Below are 18,016 nucleotides of genomic sequence, written 5' to 3'. Positions count from 1 at the left end.
TTGCTGGTATCATGTGGAATAGAAATAGAAGGAAACCTCAATTGAAAAGAAATGTTTTTCACGCAGAGTCCATGATTTTCGCTAAAACGTGAAAGTTTGTTTTTGCAAAGCTCCTATTTCGCTTCTTTCGCAAAGTTGATTCCAAAAATTTCCCAATTTGAGAAGCTTTCTTCCTGCGCAACTTTCTTTCCTTAAAGTGATATGACCCTGGGGAACATTCGATCATGTGTGGAAGGTCATTATTAGCTAGAAATGTAACAATGGCGACTCTAGAAAACTAACTAAAAACAACAGCTCCTTGATCGCTACATACAGTTTCAAATTATTTCTCTAGGAAGTAGGACAGATTTGCCTTTGTGCGAAATTTGAAATAGAGTTTCTGTATAGTGGATGTTGGTCATAGTGGGGTTCTTTGGCCTGCGCGCAGACTTCATTTTGATGCTTAATTGTGAAGCCAGCACGCATGTTAGGGACCTTGGCTGTGTCTTTAGTTTCCAGTTAATGAAAATTATCTTCTCCTCTCCAACTTTTGCAGAAAGGGCCCGTAATTTTTTTTAAACTTTACATGTCTGAGGGCCCGATGGGGATCGCCACTTTGCCACCCGGGCACAGAATAGGGCCAGACCGCGCCTGGCCTTTAGCACGAGAGAGTTGGAACGATCATCGATTATTCTCGTTAGGTTTTCATAAATTTCAACTGTGACTGGTGCTGTCATCAACAACCGATAATATCTATTTGAAAATGGCTAAATTCTCTGTCTTTCTTCTGAAAATTTGCCAGTTACCAAGAGGTTGACGACAAAACTTCCATTTACGAAGATTTGCCGACAAGGTTAGGGTCTTGGGGTGTCACACCCCCACACCCCCCTCGTAGTGATGGCCCTGTCGCCATCTTTGAATCGCACTTATTCATGCTGCTCTAAATAAAATAGGCACCTTGCGCAAGGGGATTATAGGGGCGCCAGCTTTAAACAATGGAGTCTTCTCTACATAAATGAAAAGAAATCCCATCAGTCAAAAACTGACAAAGTTGGACGTGTTCAACTTTTTCAGTCAACAACTGAAGGTCATAAATGCATCAGTTTTTATCAGTTTTTGCTAAATACACAATCAGTTTTTGAGTGAAAACTGAAAACTGTCAGTTAAAAACTGATAAAAACCTGATCGTGTATTTGAGGCTTACTCATAACGTGATCAACACACACTAATAACCTAATAACATAAACAAAAGCTATTTAACAGGACAATACGAGCGTCACACTACATGTTGAAAGACAAACACATTGCGACAAAAAGGCGTTCACAAACACAACAGGACTTAACAGAACATGTGACTTTAAACACGCAATGAGAACATTACTAAATTGAATAAATATAAAATCCAAACCGTTACAAAAAGCTGGCATGAAATCCAAACAATGCACGAAATTGAATCACATTCATTGATTTTTTGATTAGCAATTATTTATAATGACTGCATAATCGATTTTGGTGCAACAATAAGACAGCTCAGTGCTCGTTCAAGGGGATTCCAAGAACGGCCAATCAAGTTACTGAATGAATACGGTTAGGTCATCCTCTTTAATGATAAAACCCGCTCCATATGCCCTTAGCATGCATTTCTTCCATGTGAAGGGCTTTTAACGACTGTTTTTGAAAATTTACCTGTTTTGAGCAAGCTGGAAACAAAAATGGAGCAAAGGAAACAAAGAGTTCTGATTATCGGAGGTGGGGTGTCAGGCCTCGTCTGCTTACGACATCTTATGCATGTCTCTGATGTTACGCTACTGGAAGGAAGAAGTTCAGTTGGTGGTCTATGGGCATATCTGCAGGAAAAGAATCCAATTGATCAGGCAATTGGTGGAAATATATTTCAGGAAAAATACGGTTGCCAGTTCAGAAATATATTCGACGATCTTATTTTGAACACACCAACTGTTTTCTCCCATTTCAAGGATTTTCCTGTGAGCGAAGAAAAGCCAGAGTTTCTAACTCGGGAAGAGTTCAACGAATACTTGAAGGCTTACGTGGAGCATTTTGATCTCATGTCAAAGGTGCGGCTTGATGCCTTTGTTCTTGAAGTGAAGAGAGTTGAAAAAGCCGAGAATGGAAGTACATTCATGGTTAAAATCTGCAACAGCATTAACAAAAATCAGACAGAAGTTTTGTATGCAGACTTTGTCGTAGTGGCAAATGGTCATAACAATGTTCCATATTTACCAACATGGAACGGAGCTGCTACTTTTCCAGGTCAAATCATTCATAGCCATGATTTCAGGCGATCTGATGATCCAGCGATTGTTGGCAAATCAATTCTGGTGGTCGGTGCAAGCTTTTCGGGCTTGGATATGCTTGTACAGTTGTTTGGTCATCATTTGCGAGGAGAGGCTAACGTTAAAAAGGTTTATTTCAGCGGAACATTGGGGGAAATCAAGAGTACTTCTGATTTTAAAAAGTGCATCGAAAATGAAAAACTGTCTCTTATTGACTCCAGAATCGAAAGGATTGACGGCTCTCAAGTATTCTTCAAGAATGGGGAGAAAATTGATGTTGATTTGATAATTCCGTGCACTGGTTATAAGTTTTCCTTTCCGTTTCTAAACAAAGAAGATAATTTGATAACCATGTCTGATAACAACATGTATTTTGGTCCCTTATTCAGAAGGACCTTTGCGATCAATGAGCCACATCTTTGTTTTGTCGGCAATGTCGACAGAAGCTGCTTCATTCAACAGATAATGGAGTACCAGGCTTTGATTATCGCTAGTTACATAAAAGGTGAATTGAAACTCCCCGGCAAGGAAGTGATGCTACATGAGCTTGAAAACGAGCTGCAAGAGTTGCAGGGGGATTTGAAGCGTAATTTTTTCAAGCCAGGTTGTGCATGTTTAGAAGACAACAAGATTATTGAAGGATTCTTTGATTTGCTTCCTGCTCTGAAGAAAGATGAGAAATTCGTTGAAAATCTCAATTCAGTTGGAAAAAGAATCGCTGAATATTTTATGAGAGGTGATCTTCTCACATACAGGAAAACTAGCTTCAGAAAATGCATTCCGGACATACAGTGAAATTGAATCTAAAATCAAACTACAGTTTTTACGGATAAATTCAATTAAAACCTGTTTAAAATAATCATCTATGTAATCAACCCGCGTCAATAATCTATGTTATTTGAAAATGTTTTCGTCATTATTTGTTGAATTCGTAAGGGTTGGAATTGTAGAATGAATCACAATATCTCTTCCAATTTGATCCTATAATTTGATATAAAACATTTAAAAATATTTATAAATTGATTAACAGCGCGGAATCCCGCGACTATCGGTTGAACTCTCATTAACAAGACTCAAGTCATAATCACTTTCAATTACAAATCGCTTGTCGCGTGATTAAGCATGATCGGTTAGTTACAAAACAATAAGGATGATTAATTGTTATTTTTTCAACATTACTTGAAAACACATCCATGTTGTCACGCATCGTTTTTATAGCAACTAGAAGAAAGTTTGCAGATGATTCTTTTATAATAAATCGACTGTAATTCATAAGGAACACCCTAAGTATTGAAAACCGATCACATGGATCATAAAAAAACAAGCAAGAGCTTGTTCAAACCGATATTTAAAGTGCATCTTCTACACAACACGATGATTCAGACATCCTCAAAACCTTATTGCTCCTTACTGGAAAGCATTCTATAACTGACATCATGACCTTTTTTAATTCCTTTCAATATGCGTATCTAACATGCAATTTATTGTACTGCGTTACATTAATCTTTTGTATATTTATATATTACTTCTCAAGTTCAAGCAGATTCTTTTTTAATACATTAACACGTCATAGGGGCACATGACTTTCAAATCTATTTGAGTTTTTCATGTACCACATTCTAATTGGTTTTTTGTTTTATCAATGTATTGCTAATCTATTAATTAAGTAGATAACAATAAAAAACAATGTTAAATTGCTTATGATTTAGGTGGATACCGTGGTAGTGCCAGCGATCAATATATAACGGAGGGCATAATGGGTAGGGCACGTGTAGGGGTATCTTTTGCATTATGTCCCACCTTATTTTATCTCCAGGAGGGACATATTTTATCATGGAAACCATCCCCTTTCTCAAAGAAATGGCCTTTAACATACCGTGAATGCTCGGTCATTTCAATTTCTATCCATTAATATGTGGCAAAGAAAGCCAGATTAAGCTAAAGAAAACTAACAAAAGGCGTAACATAACGACTAGCCTACTCTAACTATTCTTTTCAAGCAAAGATTCAGTTGCTAGCTCTCATAAAGAAGGTATCTATTTATTTCATTTATTGCTCAGTTGATAAGAGTGTTTATAAAGAAAAGGGGCACTTTTGGTTCAGCACATTGGCAGCAGGTGAAAAACATTGTCATTCCAATGATTAATGTTTCTCTTTTCGACTGGTGGATACAACATTGTGCATAAATACCTTACCATTCAAATTCGGTTGCCATTTGAAGTTTATGAATCTCTTACTAAATACTAACGAAAGTCCTACCTGATGATTTTTTAATAATTTCTTGAAACAACAGATCACAAGCTTTGATTAAAAAAACCTTATCAAAAGGGCTCCGACGCAAGCTTGAAAATGGAAGGGACAAAGAGAAACTAATGATTCACAATAAAAGATTTTGCAAAAGCTCTTTTCTTTTCCAAAAACTGAAGGGCCTAAGGCTTCCTTGGTTTTCCTTCATTGACGGTTTTGTAATGATATTCAAAAATTATAACAGATCTGAAATCTGGAATTCACTTCCAGTATCATTGAAAATAGTAAAAAGTACCCAGCGCTTCAGTAATTCGATTAAAACTTGGTTCCTTGCAAAACTGGTGCAAATAATGTGTCTTGCGCAGTCCTAGAAATTGCAATAAACTCGAAAAGTCTACATTTAAGATAAAAAAATTGATGCAATTTGAATGTCAAATCGAAGCCATCAAATTTTGGCGCGAAGGAGAAAATTGTCACGTCAGCAAAAACATGTTTGCAGCAGCAGAATTTTTGTAGGATTAACATTTCAGAGCAGTGAGGAATTATAACGAATAAAGCAAAAAAGGACGATCTCAAGTAATTGAGGTACCATAACTGTGTCTAAATTATAGTATTTTTAAATGTTTTATGCTTCTTAATCTTGTCTAGTATGATGGCTTTAAATGAAAATTGCATGTTAAGATTAAACCACTTTATCATTATTTGAACTTTATTATCAACGTCTCGAAAAGTAACATTGAAACACAAGCGCAAGTAAACTAATGGAAAATGTGCATTTTCAAAACTACGGCTAACAGGCTAATAGCTGGACCAATGGTGACGGATGACGAGAGTTCATTGAGATCGTCCAGGTCATTTATTTCTGTCATCTGTAAAAGTGCATGACTCGATATATCACGTTACTCCTGTTTGCCAATAACATAAGAACAGACATGGAGGTGGAGGAGAAGGATATGATACTAGTTGAACTAAGAAATGATTAGCAAAAATACTGAAAATGCTTAGGTAAGAGCTTGGCTACTTGTGTTTGAGCCAAGTGATTATTCATTGCTCATTGTTGGCTGTAAGTAATTTCTATCACTATTTGCTCAACGTTTAAATGCCTTATGAAGTCTCAGTCATATTACGCTGTAGCTGTAATTGTCACAAAAATGCACGACCTTCTTCTAGCACACGATTTTATGGAGTCAAAAACAAAATCTTGGCAGAAAGGGAAACAAGTACGAGCTTAATGTGATTTGATCTTTGGTATCCTGACTTTTTTAAGAACTTAGCCCTTCGTCCTTGAAGTTTTTACAAAGCCTTTTTTCGCTTTTTTATCTTTTTCTCGCTGAATAAAGATTTGCCATATTTTGATAATTTCAAATTTCTTTAAATTTGGAATAAGAATCAGTTTATCCTGCAAATTTTTGGCCTTTTTTGAACACAAAGAGATTTTAACTCAGAATGCAATCAAACAGTTTGATGGTAGTGTTTAATTTACAAATGTAAAAAAATTTAGTCTAATTTAAGACAAAATTATTCAATACAAGCCCTAGAATAGGAATGAATATCAATATCGCCAAATTAAAGCCAACATTGTTGCCAGCATTTTCAATGACGAGAACATTTTCTTTTTCTTCAAGCTCGATAGGGCTATCACCTTTCAAATTCAAGAACGTCTTTTGGTTTTGACATTTATCCTTTTCACAAAATTCTTCACATGGTGGGCAAATCAGCGAACCGTTAACTTTCCAGTCATTCATAAGTCCAGTTATTTCTAGTCGTTGTCCCTCGTATTCACAATGATAGCCTCTTTCACCAACAATGAGTACCAAGCCACTTCTCGTGCATTTGTGATTATAGCAACCACTCCCCCAGTCCAACATAGTCCGTGTCAATAAGCCTTTGCGTGCCATCCAATGTCGGCCATGCTCAATGCATTTCGACCTTTTACTGTACATTTCGAGGGCGTAATTTTTGTCACGTTCTGGCGAATTTTCGGAAAGTGTGCATGTAGTGCCACGCTTGTGCCCAGTTTCATCGGTTAGAGTGAACTTCTGGTAAAAGGGGCAAAAATCTGCTAGTTCCACCGCTCCTCCGTAAGTTGAGATATCATTGACAGCTGTTTTCCCCAGTCTATCAAAATATCTGAACTCTTTTGGCAGGTTGCTTGTGTACTTCACAAGGTTACAGAGAGCAAGGGACAGTTTTGTATGGGTACACTTCATATGCAGGGGAGACTGTTTCAAAGTGGCACAGAATGGAGCTGTTGAAAGCTTTTTACTTATTCTGTCGGCAATCCATGCTCGACAATTGTTCTTTACAAATTTACAACCTAGACCTTTCCCCCAGTCAAGATCCTGGGCCATGCTGTAGTTTGCTTTATACCAACCAGTATCCTCCATCAAAGCCAATGTTATCCTTGAAAACACTGGATGCTGGGTGTAAGTGCCAGTCATTGCCTCGTTCTCAAACACTCTTTTCTCCCAATGCGTCAGCGCAGTGCCTTCCCCGCCTTGGTTTTCAAGTTCAGCTCCTTCGAGGTCTGGGCATTTGAAATGCCTCCGCACTTCCCTTTTGACATTCGGGGTGACAATCATTTGCACTTGATGCTCCTTGTGACCACCTGATATGCTCCACTTGCTACGCACCACCATTTTTAGTATCTTTTCATTCCATCGATAAAGCTTGGTTGTGTTATCATAAGCGGGGAGTCCATGTTTGTCTCGCTGAACGAGTGGTTTGCCGTTTTTGTCCCTGTAAAACCCGAACAGTCCAATGCTGAAGCCCAAAGCGTGATAAATTTCATGTTTCACTGTAGCAAGCAAATTTTCAAAATTTTGTGCATCAGTTTCGAGTTTGCTTGGACAAAGATTTGCAAACCCAGCAACGGGTCGATTTAACGCATTTTCCTGTTGGCAGTACGATGCATATGCTACGATGTTCGACTCATGACAGTGCTGTGTAGGTATTGCTGATACAAACAAAATGAAATCAGAGTTAACTGTTGGCTGCTTTTTCTCCGTGTTTTTGTCTTTAATTTTGCAATCATATCCATATTCGTTGCAAATCCTACAATGATCTAAAAATGATTCTGGTACTTTGACAGGTCCACATGTTGTGGCAATGCATTTACCTTTGCAGTATTGTATATCGCCACCATTTTTACCTTGGTTATCTTTCAAAAAGTACGAGTTATCTTTACACATCCACTGCAACCTGATATGTTCCTTCGTCGTGCGCACAGAGTATGTCAAGTGGAAGTAGTTCACGGCTGAAGGTATCAATCGCTGTTTAATAAGCTTTTGCTTGGCTAATGACAAAATATTCACACTCGCATCATAGTGCACTTGGAAACGTAGCTTTTGGCCAAACGGTTGATTCTTTATGTCATCAATATGACCTATTCGTACCCCATGAACAACATCGTGCGACTTTGGGATCCAGTGACGCCCATAAACATTGCTGTCCAACAAAACCAATACCACGATTACAAAGATAAGCCTTGGATTTGACATTCTACTGAGTCAAGTTTCTCTACAATCTTAGCATCATGTGGAATTGCTGCAAAGTAACTACTGCATATTAATGATAAAGCTAAATTAAATCAATTAAGTTTTATTTACGAATTGTTTAACCTCACTTTCTTTATTGGTCCCTTCTAATCTTTAATATGCTGTGCAACTTGGTAATATTGTGGTCAGCCTTGTCAAAGTCTATGGATTTGTGTTTCAGCGCAGATTGATACCGTAGCACATCTTGTAATATGGGAGGTGTTAAAAAACTGGGGAATCATTCAAATAGAACATCTGAGGCATCAGCATTTAATCCTTTTTGAATAAAAATCGCATATGGAGCCTTTCTGATAGAAGCGATTAAAATCTTATATTTGAAAGGCAAATGAAACAACCTCTCCATTTCCATTGTCTTAAAATGTATTACGTTTTGCCAAGGATACGTAAATGTTCATCTTAAAAGGGAAAACCTAACGATTTGTTAATTTTCAATAAGAAAGCTTTTGATTTCACTTTAAGATTAGTTTGAAATGTTACTTTGCGAATGTTGAAAAATTGCTGAATTTTGATTCATTGCAGTTGCAGTGCTATAATTCAACTGTCCCGCAATTAGTGCACGGCAACTGGTGCGTGAAATTCACGTATTTTTGTAGAAAAAACAAGAGACTCAAGGTTGTGAAAATTCAAGGAGCGGGAGTATGTTAAACAATAAATTCAACAACATATGTTTGTATACGTTTTTTCATTATTGGCAGGAGTTGTCAGATATTTACTATTAAGAACATTACCAAAACTGGCCAAAATGAGGAACCAACTTTGGATGAGCCGAGGCTGGAGCCCTATTTAATTAAAGGCAATTTTTAACAACTTTTTTGTACACACCTGGCAAAGCATTATATTACTTGCATATACGTATCTTTAATAGATTTCCTCAGGGAGATGCAAGATAAAAGACTTTCTGTATACTTTCGATTCAACTGTAGCAGAACACACCAACAACTAACTTTCAATTCAATTCAATCCAAAACTAAGTAAAGGGCTACATGCGCGTATACGAGTCCATTATAATAAGGGGCATATCAGTACAGTAAATAAGTACATTATAACAGTATCCATTGTATTCTGCAGTAAAATCTTGTCCTGATAATGAGAAATAAATTAAAACAATCCGCCACAATTTATTTTAAACAAATCAAGAACAACCAGCCTAAATGTTTTAGGAAAAATTAAGAACAGCCAGCCTGAGCCTCAATTTATTAGTTCGTACCTTAATTGAATAAAGAATTAGAACATTACAGTGATAAACATTTGTCGGAAGTATTTTTATGTGCAAAACATATTCGTCAAAAACAAGAAGGCTCGAGGAATGAATGAGGAATGGTTTGTATTTTTGATGATCCTTAGCGATGCCTTATTATTGACAAACTGTCCAAGATTCACCGTCTTATTTCTAAAAATCTACTCAATTTAGACAATTATTTTTAGATACTCCCGCCTCTAGAACTTTTAAAAATCTAAGCTTGTTTAACATTTCATTTGATATATAAAGATATTTTATCAAAGAAACTCTGTTATATTCCATTGATATTTTGATCTGTCAAAGCTTTCTGAAGCAGGAGAACCCTGACAAAATACGTGGAGAAGACACTTTCCCTTCTGTTCTGCAAGAACACCGTTTGATGACTGTCATTTGCTAACATACTCGATACCTCTTCCAGAAAATCAAATTGTTTTTATTTGTAACAATGCAGCAAAACCTATCGGCCTAAGCAAATTGAAGTACCTCTATAACCCGAAACTTAACTTACCATAGAAACACGAACAGAACTCCTTTCCAGCTATGACGATCCTTCGCTTATCATAGCGAAAACGTATCCATGCAGTTCAAATTTGAGTCAATGCTATCATGTTAATACAGCCTGGATTCGTTTCGACAAAACGTTAAATTCTAAACGCGAAACTTACAAGCATTTTCGGCGTATTACTGGTGGCGCAATAGAAGCGAAAAGCGGCTTTTGTTGTCGAAACTCCTTTACAAATAAAGACAAGCACAGGGAATGCGATTCACCTGTATAAATTTGACACACGTGCATTATCTTTGTGCACCTCTAAACAGATGCAGCAAAGTTTTTTTAGTGTGTTTTCATAGAAGATAACAAGCTTAGTATTGCATGCAGAAGATAGAATGAGCTTGCTCGACACAAGAATTATCATCTGGTCTAACTTATGTTGCGAATTCCGTTCTTTGCAGCTCTGATCATTTATACTCTTTGTAAAATGCTTGATGATGTTTTAAACTGCATCGAACATTGCATCAAGCATTGCAAGACAATGAAAACTTTGTTGAAAGTCACCGAAAAACATCGAACAGCATCGAACATCGTCCAGCATGACTTTATCACCAAACAAGGTGTTCACAAAGACTAAACTTTAACGCAGGGCCCGCACCACAGGAGGCCGGGGGCCATAGCCCCCACTTTTCTTGCAAACTATAGGTATTAAATCCATCTTTTAGGTATTAAATAGGTAACCCTCATTTTTGCCCCCCATACTTAAGAATCGGTGCCACGGGCCCTGTAACATTGTTTGACGTTGTTCGTTTGAGGACCTGGAGGTTTGAAATCCTCGTAGTATGGACTGTGTCCGTTTCGTAGAGCACATTGACACTAAAAGGCTCACAGTTATTTGTAGATGAATCTACTCGGTCTTCATCACAATTTCCCTTTCTCATACATGTATATTTAAACCCTAGCAAGAAGTTTTAATGTGCGTCGAAGTCTTAATTAGCGTAACAAGTAACTCGAAATACCCATTACAATATGATATGATCCATTCGTTTACGTGAAACACAATTATCGAAAGTTCTTGTCCTGTAAAGCATTTTTTAATCTCTAGTTCATAGATTAAAAAAAGCTATAGAAGTTCAAGAGATTCATTGAAACAAAGCTAAAGATCATGGATATACAAGTACTAAGAGGGACACTGGCCTTTGCCTGTTATGAGTACATATACGAAACAAACATGGAAAGTAGTTACAAATTTATATAGCATACATACATCCCCGATATATATACACATACATTTAGCGGTTAGTAACTAAATTCCAAGCCTTGAATCAATCCAAGAGTCTCTGCGTGGGACATCGATATGTCGAAAAAGGGTCCTCCACCAGATGTAAGAAGCGTTTCATAACAATGATTGGTAGAGCCGAGAGGCAAATAATAACGCACTCTTAAGGCGGGTTTACACGATCGTTTTTCCTTAAATTTTTTTTCGATATTGGACCGCGATGAACGACAACGATCGTGTAAAAGGCTAAATTGCTGAAAAAAGTTTGATGCTATCTGTCGTTTTTAATCCGCTTAATTGGCGATAATGATCCATCGTTGAAGATTTTATTTTGACTCCGGGTCAAAATAAAATCTCTACCATCATTTTTTTTCAAAGGGGCCGACAAATTCTGACGTCATGTCAGCCTCGGGGAGAGAATTCGAGACTTTTTATTAAGTATTCGCGTGAAGAAAAGATTGGATTCATGCTCTGAGAACTAAAATAGTCAGGGAAGGTAGTTTAAACTGGCAGGGGACTATTTTTAGATAAAAAGAGGTTCGGGTTTCACAAGTTTTCTCTGAGCATGGCCCGTCCTTAGCTACACATTTAATGATTGGATGACAACGTGATTGATGGGCGATGGAGGGACAGTAACACTGGCTCTTTTCTGGAACCTTTACCCGCTAGACTAAAGGGTAATAAGCCTAAAGTTTAGGCCGAAAAAATTAGGGAAATATTCGCAGAACATTTTTATGGTCCCGGCGAGGTCCAGATAATTTTTTATTTGTGCATTTTGTCTATTGGATGGATTGTTCTCTATTTCTGTTGCTCAAAACCTTTAATGTGTAGCTAATGACGGGCCATTCTCAAGGAAAACTTGTAAAACCCGAACCTCTTTTTATCTAAAAATAGTCCCCTGCCCGTTTTAACTACCTTCCCCGACTATTTCAGTTCTCATAGCATGAATCCAATCTTTTCTTCACCCCAATACTTAGTAAAAAGTCTCGAAATTCTCTCCCCGAGGCTGACATGACGTCAGAATTTGTCGGCCCCTTTGAAAAAAAATGATGGTAGAGATTTTATTTTGACCCGGAGTCAAAATAAAATCTTCAACGATGGATCATTATCGCCAATTAAGCGGATTAAAAACGACAGATAGCATCAAACTTTTTTCAGCAATTTAGCCTTTTACACGATCGTTGTCGTTCATCGCGGTCCAATATCGAAAAAAAATTTAAGGAAAAACGATCGTGTAAACCCGCCTTTACGTGATCATCTTACATGAATCAAATCAACTCAAAAACTCCCGATCAAATCTCTATTTACAATATCTATAGTAAAAGTCATGTGATTAGTGATTAACGGCGCATGCGTGACATGTGACAGGAGAGTGATCCTGTTACAACTGGGGGCAGGGGGCAACACCCCCTCTCAATAATTTGCAAAAATTGTGTTCGAAGATCTTATAAGCGCAGCTTGATCTGACAGTATTTCGTAAGGCAGGTATAGAAAAATTTATATTTCTATCCATGCCCCCCAATCCAGTCTAGGCAAAAATGAATAAGTCAGTGCCGTCGGAACGAAATTCATGTTTGGGGGGGCTGCCCATTGTTTTCTATCTCATTTAGTGAACTGTTATAAAGGAAACATACTACAATTTGACAATTATTGGGGGAGCTCCAGCCCCCCCCCCCCGGTTCCGACGGGCCTGAATAAGTTTTAAATGTCTGCCATTGTAAACTAAACAATAAAAAGAAACGAGATACAACTAGAAAACTGAGATGCATTTCAAGCTTTATGCTCATAGAAATGTAAGCATGAATTGACATCTAACCATAGAAAGAAAGACTCGTTACTCTTGAAAGTTTCTTACTGAGAACATTTATTCACTGTCTTGTCTTCAATAGACAAGGCAGGATTTTTTATAATTGCATTTCAAATTTGTTCAAAGCTAGGTGTGTCGGAAATGCTGGGCTTGTCGCTGAGAGTTGAGAATAAAATCTTGGCTTTTTGGTAATTGGAAACTATTAAGGGATTGGGAATTATTGTAAATGAAAGCTTGTATATGTTGCCTAGGATCGTCCTTTCGTCAAACCAAACTTGATGTGGCAAATCTTCTAGATGCATTTTCTGGCCATCTCTGTAAGGTCATATTTCGAAAATTTGTCTTGAATTCGGCCAGAATTCCTAACCATGGTGGTGGCCTTTATTTAAGCCCTGAACAATCTAAACATCTCACCCCCTCCCTTACTTCATTAACGTTTCGCCTGACCTTTCTATGTTACTGATGTTACCATCTTTGGTTGCTGCGCAAACAATCGATTAACCCGGCTGCTCATCCATTGATCGAAAAAACATCAACCCCTATTATGGGAGGCCTTAGCCCCCCCCCACATTTTTGCAAAACAATAGAGTTTTTTTCAAAATCTTTTGTTACGGGTGTTAAATTTTCCCTTGGCCCCCCCCCCACTTTTCAACCTTTGTCGGAGCCCATGTGTTCAAGAACAAAATTAGAAAACTTTTACTATAAAACAGGTAAGTGCGTTACGGTAAACCATGTGCATGACTTTAGGGAACGAATACCCCCTTGAGGAAGATACCGTTGTGCTTGACTGCCATCCTGGAAAACCTGTCCCAGGAGAGCACCTTTTTCCGACTGATTTTTCCCGTACATTTCTCTCTCCTCCTAGTTTTGCCACCGAAAACATCAAAACATTTTTTCGACGTGATGCTTTACCTTCAGTTCGCAAACCAAAACAAGACAAAGAACTAAGCAAGAATGAAAAAAGCATGGTGAGTAATATGATTCCTATTGTTTTTTATCACTGCCTAACAATGTTCTATTGTGTAACAGCTGAGATACGTTATTGGCATTTATTCTGTGTTATTGGTTATGACTCGACAACACCGGGGGTAATCGCTTTATGGAGAAAAGAGACTCCTCGTCTCTCTGGGGTCCATGTCACCGTCTGTGGGGTCCATATCACCGTTTTTGATACATAAAAATAACCCAAATATTCAATTTTGCAGTTATTTTTTAAAACCATTTAAACAAATGTAAACTACTTTAATATTTTATACAAAAGCGAAAAAGGTTTTGGAAACTCAAAAAGCAGGGGGTTGGAAACTGAAGAAATATTTAACAAGCAGAGAAATGATATTCTATGGGATAAAAATGCAAAATGCAAGTGAGAATCGATTGACAATAAACAGAAGTCATTAAGTAACAAAACATGATATAAAAACTTTAAATTAAATCACGGACTCAAGCTTTTAAAAAATCTATTTCTATATAACAGAAATAGTGTTCTTTGACCTGGTCAGCCCTCGTCAAAGACCAAAAAATTAATTATGGATCATGTTTGTTGTTAAATGTGAATATTGAAATTTGTGTTCCTCGTTCTTCACAGGCAAGCAGCGTAAACGGAAGCTCTGCACAGATAGAGTTGCTTTGGCATCAACGAGGTTTTGAATCTCTCAGAAGTTCTGGAATTGAAATACGCTTGTCTCTGACAGACACCAAAACTGTATATTGATTTATATAGGCCTGACGATTCTGACGATTCGCTCTCTGACGATTCGCATGCAAACTACCATCCAGTTTTCCTTTAATAACTTTTGACTAACTACATCTGTAGGACTGATTTAATTTTTAAACATCACAAATACCATAGTTTTACTGTTTTTTCATATTTTCACAATTAAGTAAAAATTCCGGTTAATATGAAAGTCTCCGAAACTTGGACAAAAATGTGGAATTTGTGAAAACAGCCCTCCGGTTTTCCTTTAATCGCTTTTCGCAGAAAAAGGGTAAAAATACCATTTAAAGTTGAATCGATAGAACAAAGTTTGCTACACTGTTTTTTTACAGTTTGCAAGAAGTTAAACCTGTTTCAAGAACATTTTCAACCCCCTGAATGTTGGCAAAAACGAAATTTTCCCAAAACCGCTCTTCAGTTTTCCTTTAATAACTTTTTTAAATCTCGGGGTTTAGGCCCAAACAGCGGTTAATTCTCTTCATCGATACATCCTACACTGTTTTTTCATAGTTTGCACTTGGGTTTTGCACTTTGTTATGATTTTATTTTGCGTCCAAAGTAGGGGAATTTTTCGAAAGTGCAAAATACGCCTCTAACCATGATGTAAACTTGAGTTTATAAGTCGTGCCAGGAGCTACCCCCTGAGACAGTTTTCATTTCCAGTTGTTCAGTATTCATCAAAATAATTGTTTAATTCTGTTTTTAAAGAAAATTATACGTTTTATTTGACTTCCGAGGTCTAGGAAAATGATATTCTTTTCCTGTCACCATATTCAAAACCACTCGGCCTATCAACTGCTGTCAAATTTTTTCAGATTTTTTTCTGTAATTTTAACCTTTCCAGTCTTGTAAATGATGCCCTTACTTAAAGTTTGTTGCCTTGGTTGTCCAAAACGGACGCTTAGCGATTCGAAAACAGTGGCTTGAAAAGAGCGAAAATCTCACTACCCTGCTCAAAAGTCTCGCTACTCGGCTCAAAAGAGTCGATTTATTCATTGAGGCAGTGGCGAAGCCAAAGGTCCTGCTGGTCCTGCTGAGCAGGACCAAGAATTTCCAAAGATGAGGTTTACTGTAAACAATAAACAATTTCTTCTTTGCAAAAAGGAAGTTTCAAATTTTATTTGATAAAAAGTCCCCAGTTCCGCCAGCTGATACAGGCATCCCGTGCTAATCTCAAGGTCCTGTTCTTTTCTACAGCAACCCTGTATTTTGGTCCTGCTCATAACTATGATACCCTATGTTTGGTCCTGCTTCACAATGGGCTTTTGTGAATTTAGTCCTGCTTCACAATAGTCTAGAACAAAGAGCAGTCCTGCTCAATCTCGGGAGCAGGACCTCGTCGAAATAATCATCATAACATTTCGTAAGCAGTAGTGATTTGATTGGTTGAGGGTTCACTTACATAGGTCAAAAGGTATTGTTTTGAAAACCTTTGGTCCTGCTATTTCTGAGAGCAGGACTGCAAGAATTGCCCTGTGCATTCTCGTTCTGCTATGAGACACTAGCAACTTGCAAGGAGGCCAGTTCAAGTATTATGGCGAGGCGATGTGAATGTGGATTTCCTGCTTGCTTTGGCAATACCAATGATATTATTATTGACAGCAAAACTGGCCTCAGTTGTGAGTTGAGCTGCATAAATTTTATTTGTAACAAGACAAAGTCCAAAGTTCGCGAGAAAGAAATGGTAAACACGGCCTTCATACGATCGTTTGAGGCACGGTATATCATGGTGGCCTAAACGAATAAGATTCTCTTAGACTTAGACAAGGACGATAAAAGCATAAATGAATTTACTGTTGTGTTATTGAAATTTTGGAGTTGGAGAATAAACCAATTTCAGTGGAATTTGCATTTGTAAGAGATCAACGGGCGACTGATTGCTATGTTGAATACCAATGAACTGAATGCTGAACTGCTAGTATGAAAGTGTATTTTTCTACCTGAATTGTTTACTCGTCTAATGGTTTGGCTAATGAAGTTGTTTTCATTGATAACGCAACACATTATTCAATTTCACCTCTCTTTGTCAGCTGCAGAATAATTGTTCTGCAGAATTTGTGAACTTGCCCCTACAGACTTTAAACTCTGTTGTTTATTAAAATTATTTTAATAGAGTATCTAGATTGGTCAGGTATTTTAATAGAGTGTCTAGATTGATCTAGATTGGACCAAAATCTTGAATAGTCTAATTAGACTATTTCAACTACCACAAATATATGATATGCAACTTCAAATGCCACCCTTACCCCCTTTTATTGTCAAATTTAGTTATCACCAATTTGAACTTTTACTTCAGCTGTAGAGGCCTACTACAATTTAACATAGATTTGTTTGAAAAGTAAGCACCCTAAAGCACGTCTTTAAGTATGGGTTTATTTTGCAAAAGATAGACATGGATTTAAAATTTGCTTTTTACTGCAAAAAAGTTCATCTACAAAAAATAATTTTTGTTCATAGGCGTTTCCTATTGAATAAGAGCGTGGCCTTGTACATACAGCAGGACCAACAATTTTTGGCTAGCTTCGCCACTGCATTGAGGGGAGAGCCATGACACAGAATGCGCTCTGACGATTCGAGCAAAACAGCCCTCCGGTTTTCCTTTAATAACTTTTTGCAGAAAAATGGTGAAAATACCATTTAAAGTTGAATCAATTAAGAATGATCTGCTACACTGTTTTTTTATAGTTTGCAAGAGGTTAAAAGTGTTTCAAGACATTTGCAGCCCACCGAATGTTGGGAAATTCTCGAATTTCCCAAAACCGCTCTTCAGTTTTCCTTTAATAACTTTTCGCAGAAAAATGGTGAAAATTTTTCCTCAGAAATTTAGGTAAATATTTGAAATAAAAATGTTACAGAGACAAGATTCTGAGCCAGAGATAGCAGAATTTGACGTTTTCCCTTTTTATAATAACCCAAGAAATCTATTTACCGAAAACAACGAAAAGTGTTGTCAACGCTGTGGCTGACGGGAAGAAGACTGGGTCCAAACCAATGCCCTGGGCTTTTAGCAATTACATTCTTTTTTATAAGAACCAGTAAATTTAAGTTCAGGCTGACTGTTCTTAATTTTTTCGAAAATATGAGGCTGGATTGTTCTTAATTTGTTCTCAATCTAATAGGGTGTCAGCAGTGCGAATGCTAGCTTTTTCGCTCTAGGGAGGTGTTCAGGCCTCATTTGCCAACAAAGTGAGCAGGAACGCCTGCACAAGATTAGGACAGGAGGGGCAGTGTTGGTGCCGAAGGCAAATCATTGAATTTTTCTATTAACATAATCGAGCATTCCTAGGTGGGAGGGGGGGCGAGGGTGGGGTAATATAATAAAATATTAACTTGAAAATGTGCCACCCATACAGCTGCGTTTTTTACCAACAAAGATTCTAAACATAAAGAAAATGCTGACGAAATTATC

The 18,016-nt window shown here is 37.4% G+C and overlaps 3 protein-coding genes across 4 annotated transcripts; 2 read left to right on the top strand and 1 right to left on the bottom strand.

The window, feature by feature from the left end:
* Positions 1–1,474: 1,474 nt before the first annotated feature.
* On the top strand, positions 1,475–6,568 carry LOC135685411 (senecionine N-oxygenase). Its single transcript, XM_065201348.2, has one exon. It carries the CDS (start codon positions 1,692–1,694, stop codon positions 3,066–3,068), a length of 1,377 nt encoding a protein of 458 aa, XP_065057420.2. The 5' UTR covers positions 1,475–1,691; the 3' UTR covers positions 3,069–6,568.
* On the bottom strand, positions 5,865–9,976 carry LOC135685410 (leishmanolysin-like peptidase). Of its 2 annotated transcripts, none has more exons than XM_065201345.2 (2): positions 9,826–9,976; positions 5,865–8,066 (listed from the first exon to the last, which is right to left on the bottom strand). In XM_065201345.2, exon 2 carries the CDS (start codon positions 8,018–8,020, stop codon positions 6,023–6,025), a length of 1,998 nt encoding a protein of 665 aa, XP_065057417.2. In that variant the 5' UTR covers positions 8,021–8,066; positions 9,826–9,976; the 3' UTR covers positions 5,865–6,022. The 2 variants fall into 2 exon arrangements, with proteins under 2 accessions (XP_065057417.2, XP_065057419.2); XM_065201347.2 differs by having other exon boundaries at positions 5,865–8,077; positions 9,826–9,975.
* Positions 9,977–13,552: 3,576 nt separating this feature from the next.
* On the top strand, positions 13,553–15,461 carry LOC148958438 (uncharacterized). Its single transcript, XM_089112664.1, has 2 exons — positions 13,553–13,861; positions 14,479–15,461. The coding sequence occupies exons 1-2, from the start codon at positions 13,625–13,627 to the stop codon at positions 14,602–14,604; spliced, it is 363 nt and encodes a 120-aa protein (XP_088968790.1). The 5' UTR covers positions 13,553–13,624; the 3' UTR covers positions 14,605–15,461.
* Positions 15,462–18,016: the final 2,555 nt, after the last annotated feature.

Source organism: Rhopilema esculentum, chromosome 15, assembly GCF_057945365.1.
Source record: "Rhopilema esculentum isolate cy_ngs chromosome 15, ASM5794536v1, whole genome shotgun sequence".
Classification (NCBI taxonomy): domain Eukaryota; kingdom Metazoa; phylum Cnidaria; class Scyphozoa; order Rhizostomeae; family Rhizostomatidae; genus Rhopilema; species Rhopilema esculentum.
The sequence above is the reverse complement of the archived record's forward strand: the minus strand, read 5'-3'. Positions and strand labels throughout refer to the sequence as shown.